Here is a 25943-nt window from a genome sequence, read left to right as displayed (position 1 = left end):
CAGCAGGCCAAGAAGAAAGCTGAAGGGGAAGGTCTCCATCTGGGCCACCGGCTGCTTCCCCACCCGCCCAGCCCAGATTGGGAGACGGAGAGAGGAAGGGAGCCCTCCCCAGCCTCTCACACCGTGGGCATTGGAAGCGCTGGCCAGAGGCCGGAAGAGAGAGGAAGGCCCGCTTGGATGCCTCCCCGCTGCCCCCCTCCAGCTGCTGGGATCCATACGCGGCCAGGCCTCATGAGGACTAGAAACACAGGCCTCCCCTTTTTGCAAGCCCAGACTGCAGCCCTCCCAAGCCTCTTTGCCAAGCGAGCGTTCTTTACCAGTAGCGTTTCCGTCGGGCAGGTGTCCTCTGAGCTTCATCAGCTGCCTCATTTTCTCCTTGGAGATCTTCAGGTATTGGTCACCGTTGCAGGCCTGCCCGGAGAAAGAGAAGAGCCAGCGGTGAGGGACGCCAAGGGCCGGCTTCCACAGACACACGGGGTTTGCGATCCTCACCCCTTTGGCCCCCCTGAACGGATTCAACGGGGATCTCGAAACCCACCCCTGCCTCCGATCTGGAGAAGGGGTTGCCGCACGGCTCTGCTCGCAGAAGGGCCCAGGTCCAGTCCTGGAGAGCTGCTGCCAGTCAGTGTAGACAATCTTGAGCTAGAGGGACCAAAGGCCTGTCCCAGGGTGGCAGCTGCTCACGGGGAGGCCCATCGCTCAGTGGCAGGGCATCTGCTCGGCATGCAGGAGGTCCCCAGTTCAATCCCTCCCTGGCAGCATCTCCAGGTAGGGCTGGGAGAGAGACGCCTGCCTGCAACCGTGGAGGAGCGCGGCTGCCAGTCTGTGCAGACACTGCTGAGCTAGATGGACCAAGGGTCTGACTCAGTATAAAGCAGCCTCATATATTCGGGGGGGGGAGAGCACAGCTAAACAAAGAAAGGATTTTATTTCCTTTTGAATATGGAAATTGATGCACCTTTCAGTGATGAATGAAATGGTTAAGTGATCCAAACCCATACAAGTAATTATCATTCCTTTAAAAAAATCGTAGAGCCTGCGTGCTGCGGTAGGCGCCGAGAGTCTGGGTTCACAATCCTCACTGAGTGGTTTGGGGCCAGCCAGCACCTCTCAGCCTAACCTACCTCACAGGGTCGTTGCGAGGCAAAAGGGGAGAGCCACGTGCTGTGGAACTGGCCCTGTGCTCTTTGGAGGGACTAAATAACCGCTTAGTAGCTCCGACGAAAACTCTTTGCGGCCGGAAACAAGCCTCTGTCTCCTGCTCAACTCCGAAATCTGGATAGAAAATGATCTGGGGGGGGCCTGGATTCTCTCCTGTCTTAACCTGCAGGACTTGGAGAAGGTTTGGATCTGGCTAAGCAGGGGCCACTCGGGAGTTCCCTGGTGCCTTTTTTTTGCTCACATTGGCAAAAACTTAACCTTTGGGCCAGAAGGCACTGCTCTTGTGGCTGGAGTCTCTGTGAGTTCCACCGGCTCGGTCTCTCCTGCCCATGGTCTGGAATAAACAAGGAGGAGAGCTGGCCGGGAGACCCCTGTTCCCCCCCCCCCCAGCAGCCATGGCTGTACTTTGGATGTTCACAAGCAAGGGCAATAGTCTCTTCGGGTTTCCCAAGGAGCAGTGTGGAGGCGGGTTAAATTATAACTCAAGGAGATGACTGAGCAGGATATTCTCAGGGCCGGGACCTTCCTGGGTAAACAGCAACTGGGATCTCCTCCTCGTCTTCCTCGTCCACTCCTAGCTTTTAAAATAGCATCACGTGGAGGGTTTCAAAAGGGGATGGTTGCTCTCGGCACCTGATTCGTGGCACAGGTGAATTCCCAGGTGCAGCTGCGGACTGGGTCACAGTTTCCAGGCCTGGTGCCGGAAATATGGGGGTATTTCCACAGGGCTGCAGGAAACCCACAAACCGGAGCAGCTCTCTCCTGCGGTTTCTCCCCAGCAACTGTGGCACGCTGCCTCTGAACATGGAGGCTCTATTTCGCCAGTCAAAGGCACCACACACTCTGTGCAGCCCGGACGCCCATTCTGCTCTACGTTCCAGCCATCTCCAGTTCAACCAAGGCACCGTTAAGATCTTGCACAGGCTGCTTAGACCCAGCAGCTCAGGTCCAGCAAAGCTCCCCTTGTCTGGGGGATCAGCAGCCCAGGTCTTGAAAGGCGGGCTTGGCCTGCCAAGGCGAGGAATGGCCAAAGAGCTTTGCCCACCAGAGGATCCAAGCTGCATATTGCGGAGGAAAGCAAAGAGCCTCCACGGCAGTGCAAAACAGCCTGTAGGCCGCCCACAGTATGCCAGCTGCACACTGTGTTTGCGTTCTCTGTCCTGAGAGAAATATCCTCTGCACGTGCGCAGGAGCAGTCTTCCCCACGGCTTTACCCGTCACACTTCTGGCCTGGTGTTCTGGGGCCTGGGACTTCTAGCCAGCCTCAGCTGGGACGGGGAAGGCGGTTCCTTCTCGGCCCCCAATCCTGTGCTTTGGGGGCCAGTGCAAAAGTCACTTTTACGGGGCGCGGCCTCCGCCTCCTTGGCCGCTCGCTGCCTCGACAGCACACGGGGCTGACCTCCAGACTCACGGGGTGAACCTGGAACCCTTTGCCTCCGTCAGGCTGGGAAGGTGCCCTCTTGCTGCCTGGCCTCGTAAAGTTTATTGCAGCCTGGCACGAAGGGACGGAGGAGCCGCCTTCCGGGGCCATCCTATCCGTCAGCAGAGTTGCTCAGCGGCTGCTGCACCAAGGCCGTCTGGGCGCTACCTCATCGCCACGTGGCCCTCCAAAGGAAAAGGGGCCACTCCCTTTCTCCAGAGGAAAGCAGGGGGGAATTGGGATGGCGTAGAGTGTGGCGTAGTGGCTGGAGCACTGCGCTAAGACCGGCTGACGAGGGCAGCGGAAGACGAAGGAAACCGGAAACGTGGCTCTTCCCCCTCCTATCTGATCCTCCCAACAACCCTGTGAGGTAGGCGAGGTGGAGCGAGAGAGAGAGAGAGAGAGAGGTTGCCCAAGGGGCTCACGTCTGAATCAAAACCTAAACTCAATTCTCTGGCCCCGGGATGATAACAACCACACTGGCTCTCATAATAACCACCCGAGGACACCGCCTCCAATAATCAGCACAGATTTCTATCACGTGTCCCAAAGTGTTCAAAGCCACTGCTACAACAGCCCTGTAAGGCAGGCCAGCCCCGCTTACTGGAAGACTTCAGAGCTTGCGGAGAAGTACCAAGATCCTGCTTACAGAGCTTGCGCCTGAGAGGAAATTCGAACCCAAGGCCTTCCCGGCTGGACCTTCACCCTCTGGGCCCTCTGGCCTCTGGGTCATCCCAGGATCCAGAAAGGCCAAGGCTTGGATGCAGCCTTGTGGACTGCAGGTCCCAAGCTCTGTTCAGCCCGCCGAGGACCGGAGCATGTGGGTCTCACCCCCCTGGTTAACTGTTCAGCTGAGCCGGCTGAAAGTTCTGCACCGGCTCCTTCCCCCCCACGCGCCCCCCTCAAAGGTGCTAATGGGGCTTGTTTGGAAGCGGAGGGACGGCCCCTGAGAAGGACTCTGCTGGGAAGAGATTTGGCCTGTCGGTGGGCTGGTCAGGCTCGGATTCCAGCCGCAGGACAGCCGCACTCCAGAGCCAGCCTCCCTGGGAACGCTGCTCCGAGGGCATCTCATGAGGATGACACAGGCCCTGCCCTTCCGATGAGAACAGCCTGCCAGGGGCCAGGCCAAGCTGAAGGCAGCCTGGACAGCCAACGGGTAGGGAGTGGGGAGGCTTGCCCCACGCCTCAGAGGCAGGCGGCTGCCTCCCAGGTGTGGCTGCGCGGGCCTGCAATGCCCCTCTTGCTCAGAGCTGCAGCCGCCCGGGGTGGGCGCTGGCTGGTGTGTCCACCAGCCTCCCTGCAGGCACCTGCTCACCCTCACTAGTGCTGGGGTCTCCCTTACCCCGTGAGCCCTTGTGAGGCCGGGAATCCTTTCCCTCCCTTGGAGAAGAGCTGCTTTATTGCTGCTGAAAGCCATCATTAAAAAGATCCCCGTTTCCAAATACCCATTTTGAAAGTGCCGCAGCAACACACCGAAGGTTGCTTCACAAAGCGTTAAGCAACACGCCGCCATTCCCGATTTGGCGGTGGGCTATTCCTGCTGCAGGGCCTGATCCTGCGGAGGAGGGGGAGGGCGGGGAAGCTCCGGACACCGAAAGCACCCCATGGGGCAAGCAAAGGGAGGCCTGAGAAACAGAGCCCGGAGTCCTGAGCTGCAGGAGAGAGCACAGGCGGCAGCAGCAGCAGCAGCAGCCGGGCTCTCCGGTCCTGGTCGCCCAGGTGAGCACACCCCACGGGAGGCGGCCTTCCTCCTCTGGTTCCCACGCTCGGGCAAACCTCGCCAGCTCACCCTGAGTCACTGCCAAATCCCAGACGGGCTTTTCGCTGCCTCCTGAGAAACGGAACTTGGCTGCCACCCGGCTGAAGCAACCTATGACAGAGCGCAGGAGTCACCAGAGGCCTCGGTTCCCACGGCACCCTTTCCCCAAGCCGGAAGCCACTGGGAATCCTGAGCCGACTGGCACAGCCCTCCGGGGGTTCTCCGTCTCTGTGCGGGGACCAGGAAATTGGACCCAGCTCAAACCCACGTCCCAGCTCAGAGAGGCCTCCCACCCCCACCCCAGAGCACTGGGACTGAACCGAACTCCGAAGCACAGAAAGCGGCTGCCAGGTCCAAAGAAGTCATATACAGCGAGCGAGCACCCCAGTCCCCTCTGATTTGCCCGAGCTTTTCTGCATGGGGCGTGTTAGGTCTAAACAAGTCCACAAAAGAATTGGAGCCGGGGCGGCCGGCCCGCAGACAGACACAGACCCACTGGGGTAGAGTGGCCATGTCCCCCCCCCCCGGAATTCCAGGTCTCACCCGGATTTTAAGCCGCCCACCCAGATTCGCCCCGATTTCAGCTTTCTTTCTTTTTTTTAAAAGCTAAGCTCTAGCCCTTGTAGAAGCAGAATTATGGAGCAAAAAACGTGCAGTCACTCTTCTGCTCAGAAATCATTTTCAAGCCCATTGGGATTTGGAACGCCAGACCAGGGCAACCTCTACATTGGGCTGGAGTGCAGCGGGTTGTGTGGTATGGGGCGGAAGGGAGCTCAACGCCGCCTTCCAGCCCTTTGCCCGGACCCATGCCCACCCACACGCCAAACCTGACCGATCGCCTCCTACGGAAGTTTCCTGCGAGAAGCAAACCCGCCCCCCCCCGGGGAGCTGGCTGTGCCGTGATGTCACAACACCCTTTGAGGTCATTGCTGCTGCCCTGAAATTCTGCCAAGTGGGTCAAGGCCTCAGGCCCAGGCACACACAAAAGCATCGCAGGAGCCACAAGCCCAGCCAGCCTTCTGCGAAGCTCTTGGGGTCAACGTGTAGTCTGCGACAACCCCCCCGCCAGGTAGCATAAGCCACGTCGGGCACGGGTCAAGAGAACAGGTGGGAAAGTCCCGCCACTCCAAGCAGCTTGTCCACATCCTCAGGAGTCACAAACTGGAACGGATCCACCTTAACCACCCCAGAGGAGTCACTGGACACCTCCACATCAGACACTGTAGCAATTGTGGAGGCGGAATCTAAATCAGCCCAAATATGAGAGATTCCCCCCACAAAGAATTCATTAAACACGGAATCGATGGTTCCAGATTCTGATTCAAGGGAGGAGGGCCACATACTAGCCCTCGCACAACCCGAAACAGCTCTGCCGGACGCGAACAATACGGGCAGGAAAGGATCGCTTCTTTGCCGCACGTATCGCCTGAGCATAGATTTTCAAATGTGCTCTGTGTTGTAATCTGTCAGATTCGAGTCCAGCCTTTCTCCACTTGCGCTCGTCGTCTACCTCGCCGCTTCAGCCTCCGGAGTTCTTCCACATACCAAGGGGGCCAATTTTGAAGCGGGTTGGAGAGGATGCTTAGGAGCGATCATGTCTACCACCCCAGTGAGTTTGCTGTTCTAGTTTTCCACCAAGATCTCCGGCAGAGCCAACACTAAATCCCTCTAAGGCTTCTTGAAATCTTATTGGATCCAATAACCTTCTCGGGGAGGGAGGGGTTGCAACTCAGTAGCAGCAGAGCAGATCCTGTCTATGCAGAGGCCCCCTTCTCATTCTAAGTTTGCTTTGCCTCAGCAGCCTAATTCAGAGGCAGCGGGCGGGTGGGTGGGAGAAGGCTGTCCGTTGTCGCTATCCCTGGGAATCCGAAGTCCTTGTCGTTCTCCTGAAAATACTATAGGGACACACTCCAACCCTATGGAGTGCAAATAAATTTAGACCCACGTGGAAAACTATTCGTCAGCATCAGCATCACTTATTATCATAAGCAATCCAGATCATGGGAGCGGTTCTTCTGAAGCGACCCGGCTCTTCAGATCTCTTCGGAGAGATTGGAAGCCACCCTTAAGTGCTTACTAAACCAGACTGCCCCAGGTGACAGGGTTTCCCCCACAAATGGAGCAGAGAGGAGAAGGAGGAAGAGGAGGAGGAGCGGCTCCTCTGATCCCGGAGTGGGATCCCTGCCTCAGGTCCTCCCGCTGGGCCAGGAGCTGATAAGCAAATTCCCTGGAGCTGGGAGAGGTTCTGGGAATCTAGGCCATCAAGCGACGCCCTTCCTTGCTTGGAACAGGAGAGGCCCAGGTCCGAGGACGGCTCTGAAGGTGAAGCAACACAGGGAGCCAAAGCGACAACCGGGGGCCCACCAAGATTTCTTGACTGGGATATTTCAAGGCGGTCGACAGCAGGTAAACTGGGCGGAGGGGGCCGTAGCGTAGCGGCAGAACATCTGCTTTGCACACAGGAGGTCCCAGGTTCAATCCTTGGCGACGTCTCCAGGTAGGGAGGAGAGCTGGTCTCATTTGCTAAGCAGGGTCTCCCCTGGTTTGCATTTGGAGGGGGAACTACATGTGTGAGCACTGCAAGATATTTGCTTTAGGGGGTGAGAAGAGCATTTAGGTTCATCTGGGAAGAGCATCTTGGTTCCAAGTTCCCTCTTTGGCAGCATCTCCAAGATAGGGCTGAAAGAAATTCCTGCCTGCCACCTTGGAGAAGCCACTGCCAGTCTGGGTAGACAATGCTGAGCTAGATGGACCAAGGGTCTGACTTGGTATAAGGCAGCTTCCTAGGTTCCTATACCCATTAAAAACGACTAAAGAAATCAGTTTTAAAAGTTCAATATAAAACTAAAAGAGCACCGCCTAAAGTTCAAAGGCCTGAACAAAGATCAGATTTTACTTGACTTTGGATGGAGTGGAAGACTGTTAGAAAGCCTGGGGGCCATAACCGATAAGGCCCTGTGTGCACAACAGTCAAGAAGCTCTCAATTCTGGAGCACAGAGCAGAGCCCTCTCTGATGATTTTGCCAGCTAGGCAGGGACAAATGGGAGCAGCAAGCTCTTTAGGTATCCAGGGCCCAAAGTGTTAAGTGCTCTAAAGGTTATACCCATAGGAGGCATCCACTGCTCTAGAACTTTAGAACAGGGGTTCTCCACTGTGGGTCTCCAGACGTTAGACTACAATTCCCACCATCCCCTGCCACAATGGCCGAGGGCTGCAAACAACACCTCTGGAAATGGGTGGACGAGGGGTTAGCGGGCCGAATTTGGTTCGGTTCAGGAAGAAGTGAGCTATTTCTCGATTTGTGTGTGTGGGCGGGGGGGCAGCTTGGTTTCTTTTCTGAGCCAGTCCGATACGGGCTGTGTGGAACTCACTCGTTCTCTCATCACCAACGAGAACCGGCTGGAGCCAGAGATAAGCCCAAAGAGAGCGAGAAGAATGCAGAACAGGTCTGATGACGCTGCAAAAGACAGAGTTCCGAAGGATGTCAAGAACCGCCTGTGGCAGAAACTCGGGACAGGTCCTCTCCCTGAGCATCGTGGCAGGAATCCTTCCCCAGCTATCAGTTCCATGCCTTCCTGATATCCACCCACCCACAACTCCTCATTTCCTCCTCATTTCCCTATCTTCCCGTTCCTGCACAATCTCTTCCGCCGAGGCAGACGCCTTGGCAGAGCGATACTGACAGCATGGCAATGCATCCTCCCGAGGACCGAGTTGCTTTTCTGCAAAGACGCACCTGTTCACAAACCCCGGGCCTCGGGCATGTCGAGTCTGAACCGCTAGCAAGAGCGGTGTGGGGCTGGAGGTGTGCCCTCTGCACCAGCAATTCTTCCCTCGATCCCGGACGCAGGTGTGGGGCAGGCTGGCATCCAGGAGGGAAGGACTGGCACTCGGGATATGCTCAGAGGCTATGGCTCAGCTGGGCATTTTGAGACTGAAGGCCCTAGCCAGATGGGAAAGATGCAGAGGGGGAATTCCCACAGCGCTGTCCCCCTGCCCAGACCGACTCTTGAGGTGGGGCCTGTGGGCCGAAACGGCTCGGATTGGTGCACTGCACCAGGGAACGGTTCAGCTGAGAGCTGGTGCAGGGTGGCAGAGACATGTGTCAGGTGGGAAGTCCCCAGATCCAATCTCCGCAGCCTTCAACCACAAGCTCGCCAGACAGCCCGAGGCACACCGTCCTCTCCCAGGCTTAACCCCCATCTGGAGTCAGAGCAGATTCTAATACCGCCCTACCCTGCAGGGTCTGTTGTAAGGATTACCAAGCGCGTGTCGGTGACGTCGGCGTTCACTTCCATAAACAAGTCTCGCCTCTGCAATAAAAAGGAGAGGGTCTCTCTCTCCCCTCTCACAATAATGCAGCAGAAACCTAAGAACCCGAAAATCAGGGAATCAGGGACCTGGGTGGTCTTCTGCAATCTCCTGTTTAGTCCAGGAATCTATTAGAGGATCCCTGTCTCGCCTCTGCTTGGAAACCTCCAGCAAATGCGACCCCGTTGCCGCATGAGGCATGCTGCCCCACAGCTCTCACGTCAGGCAATTCTTAAGAATTAAAAATTAAAGCAGCGTATCCTGAACTCGCAGCCCTATGGACTAAAATGGGCCTCCCTGCCAGGGTGTGTCTCCATCTACCAAGGAAGGACCCCCCCCCACTGTTCCCCAGAAGCCTCCCCTGCACATCTTGGCCAGCGGGACCCCGGTCTCGTGGCTCTGGAGGGCTTCCAGCCCACTGGCTTGGCGGCCCCTTTCTCCGCTCCCATCCCAGCAGCCGTTAGTCACACATTTCTCGAAGGCTTCTCATGCATAATGCAGCAGGCGGCTTCTGGGAGCCAGCGCTTCACACCAGCAGTGACCTGTTGCTGGTATTTCTCAATCTGGGCTCCGGTTCCAAATACCAGTGTGGAAGAAAAACAAGACAGGAAAAGCAAGGCAAGACCTCTCTCTCTCTCTCTCTCTCTCTCTCTCTCTCTATCTCTCTCTCTCTCTCTCTCTCCCCTCCAGGGAGGCAAAAGATGTGGGGAAGCAAAGCAAGAAGAAAATGCACTGAATTGGCTGCAGCAGGAAGGAGTCACCTGAGAGGCAAGAAGGCTCCCTGGCGGTGTGGGGGGGACGACCCAAAGAAACCCAGGCACATCCCTGGGGTCGAGTGTGTGTTGTGGGGAGGTAGGATGGGGGCCAGAAGAGACGGGAGAAGTATGGCTGGTTCCAGCCAGGAGACCCCAGCTGTCTGCTGTCTGCTCCTCACAGCTTCCCTGTCAAACACGGACCTTTGGTCCGTCTAGCTCAGTATTGCCTACACTGGCTGGCAGCAGCTCTCCAAGGTTTCAGGCTGGAGTCTTTCTCAGCCCTACTTGGAGATGCTGCCAGGGATTGAAGCTGGGGCCTTCGACAGGCAAAGCAGGGGCTACCACGGAGCTATACCCTAAGGGGGAATACCTCACGGTCCTCACATGTAGTCACCCATCCAAATGCAAACCAGGTCAGACCCTGCTTAGCAAAGCGGGCCATTCATGCTCGCTGCCACAAGACCAGCTCTCCTCCCCGGCGCCCAAGGGCTACCTTAGGGCTTTAGGACACACACACATTCGGATCTCGGACTGATCTCCCTTTTTGAACTGCAGACCCCTCTCGCTGGATCACAAAGTCCACTCAAAGCACCTGCTAGAGTCGCCGTCCTCCCCAGTTTCGGAATCGGTTTGCCATGTGGCTGCTCGAGAAACAGGCCCCTCGGGCAGGAAGAGAGAGCGGCAACCTTCTCGGGATCCTGTCCAGGGGCTGCCCTCCCTCAGAGCTCTAGCCAGAGAGTCCCCCTGACCGGGCCTAGCAATGGGGAAGAAGCAGATTCGGAGGTTGTCCCCTGCTGGAAGCAGCGCACAGGGGAATGCAAGCAGCTCACCCCTGTCAGTGCTGCTCACTGGACAGAGAATCTGGTCAGCTTGGTAGCCTTCCCCCCTGTGGGCAAACTTGGACAGCCACGGGCAAGTCAAATGGCCGTAAAATGGGGGCTGGAAGGGCCGACCTCACGGGGTCATTGCAAGGGGGGGAACAGCATCTGGCAAATCCAGAGGGCTGCAGGAACAAGGAGAACCAGCCTCCGCTTGGCAAGAGCTGCTGATCTGGGGAGAACCTGGAACCTTTTGGACTGAGGGGGGAGGCAGGCCCAGAGAAGGGGTGGGGCGAGGGAGGGGAGACCGATCAAAGGCCGATTGCGTGAGTGTTTTGGTCTCTCCCTCTCCGGGTTGCAGAGGGAAAGAAAGCAGGCTTCTCCGAGTTCCCAGCCCCGGCACGCCTCGGGGTGCCCTACACCTGTACTCGCCACACCTGGCCTGGGCTCACCTTGCTGCATTCCTGCCCGCGCTTGCAGCTCTCTAGGCTTCAGCGCGGGCTTAACCCCTTCCGCCTTGCCGTGAGGAGCAAGGAGAGGAGGCCGGGGGAAGAGCCGGGCCCTCGCTGCTCACAGGAAACGGGACGCCGCAACGCGACACAACGTGCAGGCGCCAGTGCGGAGAGAGGGCTCGATCCGGAAGCTGAGTTGTTGTTGTTTTTAAAAAATGGAAGTCATGTCTGAGCTGGGCAAGGATTGGAGGGGTGGCAGATCAAGGAGAGTATAGTTCTGCTCCTCAACGTGCTCCCATGTGGACTCTGATGCAGGCAAAGGGCTCTAACCTCCTCCTGAAATCTGACACAAGCAAAGGGCTCTATCCCCTCTTCTGAAATCCAATGCAGGCAAAGGGCTCTAACCCCTTTCCTGGGAGCCGTCACAGGCAAAGGGCTCTATCCCCTCTCCTGAAATCTGGCACAGGCAAAGGGCTCCACCTCCTCTCTCAAAAACCCAATGCAGACCAAGAGCTCCAACCCCAGTGTGAGCAGAGGGGTGTTGGCCGAGCTCTCCACCAATCGTATACTTCATTAACATTCTGAGGCAAAGGGCTCTTTAGCCCCCTCCTCCAGGGCATGAGCATCAAGGGGCTGAGACACCAGCAAAGGGCTCTTTCTCTCTCCTCCACTCTCCCTCACACCCACACATACACAAAAAGCATCACACTCCTTCGCTTAGGGACTTCGACAAGCCACGTCAAAGCGGGAGTGTCTGAGATGTGTGTGCCAAAGCCTCTCTCACAGGGGCTCAAAGAGCCCTTTGCCCAGGTCTCAACTCGTGCACGAGAGAGCGGCCGGGGCACAGAAGGGAGGGGTCCTGGGAATCTCACCGAGGGCCGGATGCAGCTCCTACGACACCAGCCACCTGCCTCTGCGAGAGAAATTCTCACAACGCACTTATAAGGGAGGGCACCATTCTTCCCACTTGAGCAATACCGGGAAGCTGGGAGAGAACAGCCTGCCCAAGAGCTTCACACGGGAGCACGGATTTGAACTCAGGTCTCTTCAGATCCCAGATCTAAGCCGCAGGAGCAGAAGCCACCAGGAAGGTCTCCGGCACAAGCCCCCTCAAAACTAACGAGGGCTGTACAAGACCCTCCCGCTAGATCATGCCACGTATTCATTTCCATCCAAACACACTCCTAGTTCATTGGGGAGGCCCAATAACCCTGGCGCCCCGCGTTGGGTGCACCCCCTCGAACATTCCCCGGAATTCCTCCGCAACACGCAAAGGTTCCGTGGCGGGCAAGCCAAGGCCGGTGGGTGTCCCAGAGGCTCGGAGTCTGGGATGCAGAACCGCTTGCATGCCTGGCCAGGGGTGCCCCCGGACACCTGCGCTGGTGTCATTTTCTCTCTCCTCCGAACACAGTCAAGGAGCTGGGCGGAAGAAGAAGACCGGGCAGAGGGATGCATTTTCTGAAAGCGTGAGAAAGGAAACGCGAGCAAGGCCCAAAGCGATGCAGCCAAACTAGCGGAAAACAATAAGCCTCGGAGAAGAAAAACCGGTTTTCACATACCCAAGGTGGAACAAGCAGGGGGGGAGGGGGGGGGCGGAGAGGCAGTTGCTTCCCTGCAAGTTCTTGGGGTGGGGGAAACAAGGCAAGTGGTATCTTCAAGTGGCAGAAGGGGCAAATATTTCTTTCTCTCTCCCCCCCACCCCACTTTGGGCTTTGCTGGGAGGTGGCGGGGCGGGGGGGGGCCCTTGGAAATCAAGGTGGCTTGGCGAAAACTCCCCCACCCCACCGCGCAAGAGACCTGTTATTGCACTCGTTCCACTAATGAGCAGAAGTTTCCTGGGAACGGAGATGAAGCCCAGAACGGATTCCCGAGGATCTTGGCTTTCCTTTAGAAGAAAGAAAGAAAAAAGTGGAGCGGGTTTCTAGGCCTTGACTGCAGGGATATGCTGGGAAGCAAGTGGGCCACACCTGCTGAAATCTCCATAGCGGAGGCACTGGGACATCGGGCCCTGCCTTATACCGAGTCAAACCTTGGTCCATCTAGCTCAGTACTGTCAACACTGACTGGCAGCGGCTTCTCCCACGTTGCAGGCAGGAATCTCTCCCAGCCCTATCTTGGAGATGCTGCCAGGGTGGGAACTTGGAACCTTCTGCTCTTCTCAGAGCGGCTCCATCCCCTCAGGGGAATCTCTTCCAATGCTCACACATGTAGTCACCCGTTCAAATGCAAACCAAGGCTCGCCCTGCTTAGCAAAGGGGACCATTCATGCATGCTGCCACAAGACCAGGCATGGTATGTAGAAGGTTTCTGGTGGTTAGGGGACGTGTGTGTGTGTTTGTGTGTGTGTGTGATGACTACAAGGTCACAGAGTGGAGCTTTTCACGGCACATGACTGACAAGCCTCATGAGGCAGGGAGTTCCACATGCCGCGCAACACACCGGAAAAGGCCCTTGTCAGCCTAGAGGGGAAAGGGAGGCTGCAGGGAAGGAGGCAGAGCATAGCAATGGTCATACCACTGGGGAGACATGGCGGGCACAGCAGTTGTGCCATGCTCTCCATGCTCTCCTCCCTCTGCAGAGCTCTTTCCCAAGCCTTTTGTGTCTCTATGTCGGGCCAGTGGGGCAGGGGAGGGGGCAGGGGAGGCGGCAGGGGTCCCCCCCCCCGCCCAGGCCACTCACAAAGGGGCTCCTGGTTTTACTGACTCCCCTGACAGCTGTGTAAACGGGCCGACGGACCAGGCCGCACTGGGAGAGTGTGCGCCTGTTGCCTTAGCAGGTCACTTTCTCCCCGTGGGAGCCCTGCCTTTCCCCGTGCGATGCGAGAGCCGAGCCGGGAGAGCAGAGGGGACTGGAGGGGAGGGGCTGGCTGGCCAAATGGGTCTGGGGGGTGGCAAATGGAGGAGGAGGAGGAGGAGGGAGGGCGCAAGAAGAGACCGGCTGGATGGATCCCTGCACCGGAGGGCCGTCCTCCTTCCCAGCGTTCCGCTCTGGAAACAGGGGTCAGCCCAGACGCTTTTTGCAAGGAGGCCATATCCCCTCCCTCTTGGTTGCCCCCTGGCTTTGGCACTCAGAGGTAGACTGCCGCAGGACATGGAGGTTCCATTCAGCAAGCCTGTGTCTCATAAGCACAGCAGAACTGCGTGGTTGGAGCAGGACAAAGGGTGGAGCTGTAGGTCAGTGGCAGAGTCCCCGCCCAGCACGCAGAAGGCCCCAGGTTCACTCCCTGGCAGCACCTCCAGGCAGGGCTGGGAGAGACCCATACCTGAAATCCAGAAGAATCGCTGCCAGTCAGAGAAGGCAAAACTGAGCTAGATGGACCAAGGCTCTGACTCGGTATAAGGCAGCTTCCTATGTCCGTGACCACCAAACCCAGCATGCCGCTTTCAACAGTGGCCAGCCGGAAGACACCCCCCACACACACACACGCCAGCATCTCCATTTCTCTTTCTGCTCTGCTCGACAAGGAGCCCTGTCTAGCTCAAAAGCTTGCAAACTTGGTGGCGTCTTATCAGGTGACCAGCACTGGGGCACAAAAGGTCAGTAACCTGCAGATGCTTCCCAAGTGCCCTCGGGACCCACCAGGCAATGTCCCAGCGAGCAGGACGTGACCCTCCGTTCTCCACCCTCCATGAAGACAAGGCTGGGGTGCGAGTGAGGACGAGAGAGGCGAGGCCTTGACTATTGACCGGGCTTTTGAGCCTGCATTTCTGCCCCGCGCGGATTCAGGGTCTGCCGAGGCTTCCAGCGCCCTTTCCAGGCCGAGTCGCACCCCTGTCTCCAGCGGCCAGCACATGCTCCTGTGGCCGGCCACCTCCCCATTTTCTTCCGTGGCCAAATCACTGCCCAAAGCCCGCCGCCGACTCACCCCTTCCCCCCTCCTTTGGAAACCGCAGCCTCGTTCTGCTGGCGAAGGCGACCCCCCAGATGTTCCCAGCTGCTCTTGGGCCGAGCAACTTCGGGCTGTGCTGTTTTTAAGGAAGAGCCGGACAAGCCTGTCCACTCCGGGGAGCCGTTGCAAACGGGAATGTTATGGTGCCGGGTCGTTTGAGGAACACTGGAAGCTGCTCTCTACTGAGTCAGGCCCTGGGTCCATCTGGCTCAGGATTGTCTGCACGGACTGGCAGCGGCTTCTCCAGGTTCCAGGCAGGCGTCTCTCTCCCAGCCCAACCTGGAGATGCTGCCAAGGAGTGAGCTCTGCCCTGAGCGACAGTCCTTCTCCAAACGGACCGGGTAGGTTTGCCAGGGATGGCGCCCAGTGCAAAGTCAGACTCTTGGTCCCCCTAGCTCAGAACGGTCTACACTGACTGGCAGGGGCTCTCCAAGGTCACACGCCTCCAAGGTCTCTGCCAGCCGGGTTAGAGCGCTGGGCTAGGACTGGAGAGACCCAGCTTCGAACCCCCACTCGGCCACGAAACGCAACTGGTCTGCTCTGGGGCCCGCCACTTCTCGCTCAGCCTAGGCAACCTCGCAGGGTGGTTGTTGTCAGGACAAAGGCCAACCAGGCTTGTCCTCTAGGCTCCTTGGAGGAAGAGCGGCACCGAAAACGAACTCACGCCCCAAGCACCACCGGCACACGAAGCCTCCGTCCATGGCCTTGCTGCCCAAGCCTTTGTGGCAGCAGGCAGATTTGGGTCCCCCAGCCGCACCCCCCAGGTTCCCCAGGGCCAGCGGACTCCCCTCCCCTCTCCTGCAGCCTGCCTGCCCCCACCACAGAAAAGGAAGCCCCGTCTTCCTGACGAGAGGCCAAAGCCGAAGAGGAAGCCAGGACACAGCGGCTGCCTCCCCCAAGCCCCGGCTCTGTCCTTCTGGCAAGGAAGTGAGCCGCGAGAGGGTTTGGGAGCGCAGGCGGAGAACTGGGCGGCGGGGAGGAGAGGGGGGCGGCACGCACTGGGAGCTGGTGGGAAGGGGAAGAGGGGGAGGAGGGGGAGGAGGAGGAGGAGGAAGGCCCCGGCGTCTCACCTCCAGAGAGTCCCCCGGGTGTGAGAAGCAGACGCGGTGATCCCCTCATTCGGAAGTAACATGCTGTACAGACCTTTTCACCGGGGGGAGAGAGAGAGAGAGAGAGAGAGAGAGAGAGGGAGAAACTCTGCCGCAACAAAAGGGCCCGGCCAGTTTCCCAGGAGCAGGGAAATGAGAGCCGGGATGGGGACAGGCAGGGACACAGCCCCCCTGCTGCTGCCGGCAAGGAAGGTGGGGACTGGGAGAGCCCAGGGCAGAGGCTTCCAAGACACGGGCTCCCCAGGGAGCTCCCCCAGTGGGGCCACTCTGAACTGTGGGGCAGTGCCGGGCAAGGGCGTTGCTAAGAGCTGGTCCGAATCCCCACTCAACCATGAAACTCACCGGGTGGCTCTGGGCCAGTCACAAATCTCTCAGCCTAACCTACCTCACAGGGCCGTTGTGAGAATAAAAACAAGCACGTACTCTGAGCTCCTCGGAGGAAGAGCAGGATATACATGTTGTAAAAAAAGATAGATAGATAGATAGATAGATAGATAGATAGATAGATAGATAGATAGATACTACCGGAGATGGAACCTGGGACCTGTGTGAGCTACAGCCCCATCCCACCAGTCTCTTACAGCAGGCAGTGCTCATGCACAGCTGCCCCTCCAAATGCAAACCAAGGTGAACCCTGCTTAGCAAGGGGGGCCGCTCGTGCCCGCGACCACAAGGCCGGCTCTCCACCCCAAAGGTGATTCCTTCGCGATCTGCGCGGACAACGGTTTTTGCATCGACCCACAAGAATAGACCAGACCAGAGCAGACCAGACTATTCTGGGATGCAGCCCGCACACCTGGTCATTCCGGCCAGCCCTGCAGCCAGAGCAACTCTGCAGTGCGGATGGAGCCCTGAAAGGCCCCGTGCAAAAAATACCCCTTCTGAGCCGGCCTCAGCCGCTGCCCGTGGAAGTCCCGTGGCAGAGCCTCTGCTTGGCAGGCGGAAGGCCCCGGGTTCCCTCCCTGGCAGCATCTCCCAGTAGGGCTGGGAGAGATCCCTGCCTGGAACCTGGGAGAGCTACTGCCAGTCCGTGGAGGCCATACCGAACGAGATGGACCTGGCCCCACCGAAGGCAGCTTCCTATATTCCGGATCTCCAAGTCTCCAGGCTCCAACCCTCTTCCTCAGCCTCGCCCTGCTTCCATCCCCCCCTTTCCTCTGTTTCCCGTGTGCCTCTTTCAGACGGGGAGCCCCTTGGGGCAGAGACCCATTTCTCACCCTTTGCAAAGCACCAACACAGGTTGGTGGCACGACACGGATAACGGAGGCCGTTCCGTGGACACCAGCAGGACCAGGGACCATGGAGAGCTTCCTGCCTTGGACTGGCCTGCACCTTCTCAGCACGGTGCGACTCGGCTCCCAGTTCCGCCTTTATCTGAAACCGATTCCCGTTGTTTATCCTGAATGCCGCCCGATTCTGAATGAGGCGCTGTGAAAAGGATCGTCCCTCTGGCGACCCGCGACAGCCGAGATGGCCCGAACTTCGGCACCGAGAGGCTGGAGGGGATGGAGAGAGCGGCATTTCCCTCCCTCTCACACACCATTCTGGAGTTTGGGTTTCCCCTGTTAAACTAGCAGGACATTCGGACTGGGGGACGGGGTGGGGCGGGGGGGGAGAGGAAGCCGTCGATGTGTCATTCCTGAACGGAACCCACGACTGAGAGTCACTGCTTTTAGGGCAAACCAGATTCATGCAGGGTCTATTTACCAAGAGCTACTAGCTGGGAGCAAAGCCTCCAGGCTCAGGGGCAGTATACCCCCGAAGAGCAGGTGCTAGGGACAAAGAGAGGTGTTTTGCTCTTTGGCGCCTGGTTTCCCGTGACATCTGTGCAAGCCTGCAGCTTGTTCCCAGGAAGCCCCTGCGCTCAAGGGGATCGGAGGCCAGAGGGGCTTGGGCCAGAGGGGTCGGTGGGTCCCACCCTCGCCCTCCGTGCTGCCTAAAGTTTCTGGCGGGCCGCCAGGCAGGTCCTGCTCTTGCCGAAAGGAGACGCAAGGCCGTCTTCCAGAGGAATGTCCGGCATCTTCCTGCATTCTCCACCCGGCCTGATTGAGGGCGAGATTGGGAAAGAGTGACGGCACCGCAGTGTTGTGTGTGTGTGTGTGAGTGTGACTGTGAAAGGAACTGGAACGGGAGGGCTGTGTGAGCAGGCCTGGATGGCAGCCACCCAAGTGGGGCGGGGGGGGGCAACCATGGCTAGTGTGTGTGTGTGTGTGGGGGGGGTCCTGTGCAGTTTGCATTGCCTCCGGAAATCCAGGTCTTACCTATTTAAAAACAAATAATCCAGGATGGGCAGAGCAAAGCAAGCAGGAAGCAGCTGGCTTTGATTAACCGGACTAATTTGGTGGCTCTGACTGCCTGGGGGGGAAAAGCGGAGAGAGTTTTGGGGGGCAGGAAGATGCTGTTTTCCGGCCGAGGGGGGGGCACGAAATTGGACAGAAGGCAGCCTCCATGGTTAGGGCAGAAGCTGGTGCTGTCTCCCTCAAGCCACCGGCCCCTTCAGGGAAGGATGGACACCATCACGCACATCATCACTCCGTCGGGCTCGTCCGCTGCGAGAGGGAGGTGTGAGGGTGGCTGGTAGGCAGAGTGTGCAAAGGCGTAAACCAGGGCAGCGTGTTGGATGGAGACCAGGGTACAGATCCTCGCTCAGCCACAGAGGTAGGCTGCTGCTCAGCATGGAGGTTCCACTGAGCTGCCATGGCGAAGGTTGGCGAAGAACCCGTTCTTCCAGGAATGTGCAAATCCTTTCCCCCAAAGCTTTCCAAGCGGACGGCCACCAATACTCCCTTGGAGTGCGTGCCATAACACTGCCCACCTCTTTTAATAACACGAGGAACTGGGGTCCCGCAATGGACCCGACTGGCAACACCTTCAGGACAGAGGCAGTTCTGCCCACAAGGCACCAGTAGGAAGAGCCCACGGAGCCGCCCTCGACTGAGTCTGAACGTCGGCCCACCGAGCTCAGGATCGCCTGCACGGACTGGCAGCGGCTCTTGGGGGTTTCAGGCAGGAGTCTCTCCGGGAGATGCTGCTGCCAGGGACTGAACGTGGGGACTCCTGCAGGCCAAGCAGACGCTCTGCTAGGGCTCCATCCCTCTGCCTAGCGGAGGCTGTGAAACCCGGCTAGGTTTTCTTAGAGAGGGATCTGAAAGCAGTGGAGGGGTGTGTGTGAAGTCTGCTGGCTTCTTCCGTTGCCACAGGAAGCTGCCTTCTACTGAGTCAGACCATCAGTCTGTCTAGCTCAGGATGGTCTTCCCAGACTGGCAGCGGCTTCTCCCAGGTTGCAGGCAGGAGTCTCTCTCCGCCCAATCTTGGAGATGCTGCTGCCAGGGAGGGAACTGGGAACCTTCTGCTCTTCCCAGAGTGGCGGCTCCATCCCGAGGGGGAATCTCTTCCAGCGCTGACACTTCTAGCCTCCCGTTCCTATGCAAGCAGGACAGACCCTGCTGAGCTCAGGGGACCAGTCCTGCTTGCTGCCACAAGCCCACCGCAAGACCCTGCCATGCAAGGTGCGTGCATCACGCATGGCACAGCAGCTCCCTCCCCCCCAGGCAGCGAGGTCGGAGACAGGGCTTGCTCATTGTCTTAGCCATTGCGGCAAGCGCCGCTTCTCCCGGCCTGGGCCCTGCTCTCGCCCCCTCTGCTTTCCTCTCCATCTGCATTCAGTGCAAGGCTTCAGGGGCTGGCAGGGTGGTGGGGTGGCAGCGGGGACCTTCCCCGCCCCACGGCCCGCTTTGGAAACACACTTCCCCTAGGTTGTGCCCCTTACAAATCAGAGTTTTGCTGTGCCTTTGTCCGGTCCCCAAAAGCTGTTTTCTTTCTCTCTCTCTCTCTCTTTTTGCAAACATGAGAAAGAAAAAGCGGGGTGGGGGGAGAGCCCCTCCCCCCCCAGTTAATCTCGTTAGGTTAAACTGTTCTCCAAACAGATGGAGAGAGAAGGCCAGGAGATTTCTGGACGTCCCGGGAAGGGGCGAGGCCGGTCCGCGGGGCGCCAGGGGTCACCGCGGGCCAAGGGGGCAGCTTTGGGTCTTTGTGTTGCACAAAAGCCACAGGGAAGCAGGGATGGGGCGAGATGAAGGCAGAAAGGCTCTGAGAAACCGGGGGGGGGGCCTAGGTTCTGCGCCCCCCCCCCCTTTGTGTCCAAAGCTGCTCCATCTCCAGGCCTTTCCCAGAGGGGTCCGGATCTCCAGGTAGGGGTCGGGAAGGACACCCCCCCCCCGCATCTGAGCCACTGAGAGATGCTGCCAGTCAGTGTAGGAAACACTGGAGGAGATGAACCAAGAATCTGGCTCGGCTGCTTATGAGGGGCAGCCCCAGCCCAGCCCCGGGTTTCAGATATAGCAACAGTGCAGGGAAACCACAGGCTGTATGGAGCCCAAACGACATTGACAGTCAGGTGGGTGTGAGTGGGCTTGTTCTCCCATGAGCAAAAACGTTCCAGAAATCCAAGGAACCGCCACCCAAGCCTCAATCGGGGGCTTCGCCATTTCTGCACCATGTTTATGAAACACAGCCAAGCTACGGGCTGTGTTTTGGAAATAGCCGGAACAGGTTTTGAAAACGCAGAGAGAGGAGGTCAGATGTGTTTGTTCTAGGGATGCCTGCACACAGGGCGCTCAGGGTGGGTCCCCTTCTCTTTCTTCCACCTCTGCTGGCCCTTCGGTTTTACAGGTTGGTTGGTTTTTTAAAAAATGCATCCTCCTGAGCGCCCTTAGCTGGAATAATTTCCCCATCTGCACACCAGCTCTGCTTCCCTCAGAAAAAGATGTCTGTCTTCCAACGTAAATTAAAACAACGACAACAAAACTCCTTTCTATTTTATGCAGCACTTTGGAGTATTCCAAGCACTCCTCAACATTTTCATGACCACCACCTTGCAAGGTAGGGCCATTATCAGGACCACCATTTTTCAGAGGAGGGGGTCCAGAGCAGTAACTTGGCTCAGCCCCTCCGGCAAGAATGCAGACCCCCCCCCACCTCATTTCGTCCCCACCGGCTTGACGTTTTCAGGCCGGGGAGAACAAACATCTGGCTAGTCCGGCAGGATGGCAAGGTGTGGCCGGCTGCACTTGTCCCCTCGGCCGATTTCTGGCTGTGTGCAGCTGAGGCGGGGAGGGCCGTGCCCAGGCCCAGCGGAGAGACAGGGAGGCCCCCTCTCCCCGACTGGCCCAGGCGGGCAGGGCGGGGGGGGGAGAGGAAGAGTGCTAAGGCCAGGCGGACATGCCTGCCTGTGAGCAGACGAGGGCCCCCATGGGAGCCGGGTGTGAGAACCTGCCGACTGCTAAGCAGTGTGGGAAAGTGGGGGGTAGGGCCGGCCGGCGGCTTTGAGTCAGAGCGAAAGCAGCGAGAGGAAAAGCAGCCTCGGGGGGGGGGGGGGCGGGGGGCAGCCGTGGCTGAGATGGAGGGCTGTGCAAATCACGGCACGCGCGTGTGCTACGGCGAAAAGGGCAGAGAGGAGCGTTGCGCGGGCAAGGCGGGGAGAGACCCACAACTGGTGGCACAAGGAGGCCCAGGGCTCTCTCAGTCTGCAAGGAAAAGGGACTCCGCTCTGAAAGGATGCCGGCTGTCTAGCATTCCCGCCTTGACTTGTGGTCCTGGGGATTTCCCCTGGAGCGTTTGTAAAGCGTTGAGAACCAAGGAAGGGGGCCAAACAAAACGCGTAAAAAGTTGTGAACTGCAAGCGTGGTCGGGAGCTCCCGCTTGGAGTTCGTGGCAAAAGGTCCCAGGTTTAATTTCCAGTTAAAGCAGGCTCCGGAGAGCTTTTGCTGGACCAGACAGCAGGAGCCAGGTGGAGAAACCGGAACACAGGGCCGAGTCAGACCATCGGTCCACCTAGCTCAGGATTGACAACACTGACCGGCAGTGGCACTCCACGGTTTCAAGCAGAGGGCTTTCCCAGCCCTCCCTGGAGATGCTGCCAGGGAGTGAACCTGGGACCTTCTGCATGCAAAGCAGATGTTCTGCCACTGAGCTACAGGCCCATCCCCAAACATTCAGAGTTGGTAGAAAGTATGTTTAGCTGCCTGGAAGCAGAACCATCACATCACCAGCACCACATACATGGCCCACATTTCCTTCAGAGTACCAGGAGGACCTTGTTTAGAGGGGGAAGAATTCTGCACATGCTCAGAGGGAGGAGTGGGAAAAGGCCGGGAGGGAGAAGAGGCGCGAAGGAAGACAAAGATCCCACGTCACTGAGAGTGGTTTTAGAAGGCAGGCGTTTTAGCAGGCCCGGGCTAAACTTCTCCCCTCCGCGCAGCTCCTTCAAGTCCAGAAGCCTTGAGCGAGAAACATGGATGTGTACAGAAAATAATAACGATAATAATTAAACGCAGATTGGGCTCAGAGGCCCATCTGGGGCTGGAGAAATCAGAAGGCAGCTGCTTTTAAAAGCAGAGGTGAGCAGAATTCGGGGTTGCGGCGTCTACGGCAGTTTTTACGAGAACCCCAAAGCACAGCGACTGGAGCCAGCTGCAAAGGCACCCCTGGGGCCCCAACACAGGCTTTTAATTAGGGCTCAGGGTGCCGCTGAGGATCTGCTCAACCTGCTCCCAGGACCAGAATTGGTTGTCACCTCGAGCCCTCTTCATTCCAGCAGCCAGTTTAGGAGACGGAGGGGAAACTGTGTGGATGGTGCTCCTGTTAAACCTGGGGATTCAGAAACCCTCGTGTGACCACCCCAGAAATCTGTCGGCGGCTTTTCTCACACGATACGGTCAGAAAGGACCCCGGGAGTCCGTCTCTCTTTCCGCAAAGGATGGTGTCATCAGATGTTTCTCTCTGTGTGTCAAGGTGGCTCCCCGCCAAGGCTGATCCCAAAGAGACACTTCTGCTTTCTCCCCCTGGGAAACAACCTCACGGGGACCAAAAGAGGAAAAAAGACTGATGGGCAGGGCTTGGAATGTCTCCTTTCTGACACAGGCACACAAAACCCCCGGCCACACGGAGCATCCTTGCCTTGTCAAGTAAGATTTAAGGGGGATTGTGGGAAACTCCCACAAACAGACAGGGATCGCCTCAAACGCTATCTTCTTCCTCCTACTCTTTTTTTCCTTTCTCCTTTTTGTGACAGAAGTTCAAGTGTGATGGAGTTCAGCTTGTGTGCTGTTCCCCCGGCTGCTAAAATAAAGGTGCTGATTTATCTGGTATTTTTCCATGCATGTGTGTGTGTGTGTGTGTGTGCGGGGGGTTGGTTTCAATATTTTCCTCTGCTCTGAGAAGTCATTGAGTTGAAAATCGGACTCTCAAATAAGGCAGAAAAAAAGGCCACCTTATTCCAGAGAGAGAGAGAGAGAGACTGAAAAGGAGGCGGGGGCATCTGAAGCGGAGGATCCGGTGCACGCCAGCCTGAGGACTTGGGAACATATTCTGTAGGAACCTAGGCAGCTGCCATATACAGAGTCAGACCCTTGGTCCATCCAGCTCAGTATTGTCTGCACAGACTGGCAGCATCTCTACAAGGTTTCAGGCAGGAGTCTTTCCCAGCCCTATTGGAGATGCTGCCAGGGACTGAACCTGGAACCTCCTGCATGCAAAGCAGATGCTCTCACGGCCCCATCGTCAACACCACAAGAGCCTCACTGGGACAGGCCAAAAGGGTCCCATTTGCTCAGTTCCATTGAGCTATCCCGACTAAGAGCGATTGGCAGACCTCTTGTTCTGCAGAAATCCCCTTCAGAGCCATCTAAGCCGCTGCCCATCACAACATCTTGTGGCAGGAAGTTCCAAAGATGAGTTATGGGCAAAGTCTAGAAATCCTTTCTTTTACTGTCCTGAACCAACTGCCAGTGGATAACCCCTGAATTTTAATATTTTGAGAGTGAGAGAAAAATCTTTCTCACGCTCCAAATCTCAGTTTCAAGAGAGAGGGAGTGTGTGTGAGAGAGAAACAGGATTTCGCTCTGCTGAACCCTCATCAGGTGTCTTGCAGAAGACATCAGATCAAAGCTATCACGGGCTTTGGCTGGTGGGTGAGCGCCGACGTCATGGTGGCTGAGAGAAAAGCGCTGGGAAGAGGAAGTTCACACCCTCCCGTGGTTGCAGGCCTGACCACCAAAGCAAGTCCCTTCCTCTCCGGAAAACACCACATTTTTTATTTGCCTTTTTTCAACTCAGACCCAACTGTTGGTCTCTGGGGATGTTGACGACCCAGAAGGCAGGCCTGTTTTCAGAAGGGCCCAAGATCTCTTTCCTGGTCAGTCACCCACAGCTCAGGTCCCATCAGCGAATATGTGAAGTTGGGGGGTGTTTTTTTGCCCCCGTGTGCATCATCTTACAAGCGCATTTGCCATCTTGTCGCCCACTCCCCCAGTCTGGAGAGATCCTCTGGGAGCTCCTCGCGATCCCTTTTGGATGTCCCGACCCTAAACAGCTTGGTGTCATCTGCAAATGGGGCCCCTGTGCTGCTTGCTTACCCCCCCTTCTCGATCATTTACAGAGCAGGGGGAGGATGGGGAGGAAGGAACCGAGCCACTTCCTCACTCTGGCGGGCTCTCCGCAGCTCCCTCGGTTCGTTTTGGTCAGGATGAGAACGACTTCCGCTGTCCCCGAGCGAGCGGAGAAGAGCGTAAGGCACCATCCCCTGCTCCCAACAAGGAAGCAGGAAAAGCGGCTTGCACGGCAAAGGGCCACCCCTAGGCACCTTTTCCGGCCCAGGAGGGCAGACACAGTTCCCCGCAAACCGCCTGCAGCGGCGGAAGCAGCAGAACGGAGACCATCTCTCCAAGGGGGGACGGGGGGGGCACAGTGTCGTCTCCTGCGGGTGCGAACAGGAAGCCGACACCTTCAATCTCATCCTTTCGCGGCGCACACGCCATGCCATGGGGCAGGCCCCCAGCGGGGAAGCGGTGTCTGCAGTTCTGAACATCTGGCGACGCCTTGGGGGAGGGTGGGTGGGTTTGGGGCTCTTCTCCCCAGAGAGCGGCCAGTGCATGGTCAAGAGCTTTCTCTGCTGCTGGCGAGGAGGATTCATTTTATCCCGGCTTTTGCTCCTGGTCAAGCCAGGCATTGGCCCTCTGCTTTCAAAACCTGCCAGAGCTGTTTGGCCAGGGGCATGTGGGGCGGAAGGAAGCAGCTGTGGACGCCAGGGGAGGGGGGGCAGAACCTCTCTCCGGTCACTGCCGACATCCTCAGGCACTGCAGGGACTCAAGCACAGCCTCAAGTTAAAAGGATTTCCCGGGGAAGAGTCCTCTCCGCAGAACATAGGAAGCAGCCTGCTCTTGAGTCCGAGCCTGGGGGGCAATCCAGTTCAGCGTTGCCGCCGGCACAGGTTGGCTGCAGGGCTCCAGGCTTTCACAGGGCAGGTTTCTCCCAGGCCTCTAGAGATGCTGCTGGGGGATTGGGACCTTCCGCTGCTGCCAGCCTGTGTAGACCTGGGATCCACAAGGAGTGGTCTGGGGCATGGGAAATACATCTCTCCAGAAAGGAAGCCCAGGATGACTCATTGGTTCAAGTTTCAAGTTCCCTCCCTGGCTTCTCTAAGATCGGGCTGAGAAAGATTCCTGCCTGCCACCTTGGAGAAGCCGCTGCCAGTCTGTGAAGACAATACTGAGCTAGAGAGACCAAGGGTCTGACTCAGTATACGGCAGCTTCCTGTGTTCCTATGTTCCTATTGTTCTGGCCTGTCTAGATAGCCAGGAGGCAGGCTGCGTCGATGCCAAAGGAGATGCCCCTCTGGGGGAGAAAATCAGGCAAGGGGGGTGGCGGAGAGGGGTGGTCTGGATTAGGGCCACGATGGGGGCAAAAGCCCCTCTCTCCTCCTCCTTCTCCTCCGTGGCCCTGATCCCAACCTGTCCCCCTCCCCGCAAGTCCTATTTATCAAACAAAAAGGAAACATGGCAGAGCCCAAGGACGCCGATGGGACACATGGCCCCGAGACACAGCAGAATCACTTGCCCTCAGAGGAGGTTGCCTGCTGCTGCTCTGCATGAGTCCTTGCTCTGAGGCTTTCCCAGATCAGTGATTCATGCAGAGACCCAGGAGGTGAGGCGCGAAACCTTCTCCTGCCAACTTCGAAAGGGAACCCTTTTGGGGCTGGGAGGAGTGTGGAGCAGCACGCCTCTGGTTGGGATCCAGAAGAGCAGCCGGCGGAGAGCCACCCGAAACGTGGGAAACCTGTCGGAGCGGGCGTCACTGCTGAGCCCACGGAGGTGTGCGAATGTACGGAGACGGGCGTGAGAAGCCTGACTCTGGGATTGTCTCTCCCTGGCTGAGCGTGGGAATCCTGGCTCAGGGACGTCGTCGCAAGCAGCAGCAAGCTGAGGACACC

At 57.8% G+C, this 25943-nt stretch overlaps 1 protein-coding gene across 9 annotated transcripts in view; it reads right to left on the bottom strand.

The window, feature by feature from the left end:
* The window catches only part of EXD3 (exonuclease 3'-5' domain containing 3), a 95742-nt gene that overhangs the window by 4701 nt on the left and 65098 nt on the right, over window positions 1-25943 (bottom strand). For all 9 annotated transcript variants that reach the window (XM_053282029.1, XM_053282031.1, XM_053282030.1 and 6 more), the window contains one exon: window positions 318-411. In XM_053282029.1, coding sequence (XP_053138004.1) covers window positions 318-411 — 94 coding nt within the window. The remainder of the gene's footprint in view (window positions 1-317; window positions 412-25943) is intronic.

The sequence above is a fragment of the Hemicordylus capensis genome, chromosome 17, assembly GCF_027244095.1.
Source record: "Hemicordylus capensis ecotype Gifberg chromosome 17, rHemCap1.1.pri, whole genome shotgun sequence".
Taxonomy (NCBI): domain Eukaryota; kingdom Metazoa; phylum Chordata; class Lepidosauria; order Squamata; family Cordylidae; genus Hemicordylus; species Hemicordylus capensis.
Note: the sequence above shows the minus strand (reverse complement) of the source record. Positions and strands in the feature narration are given on the sequence as shown.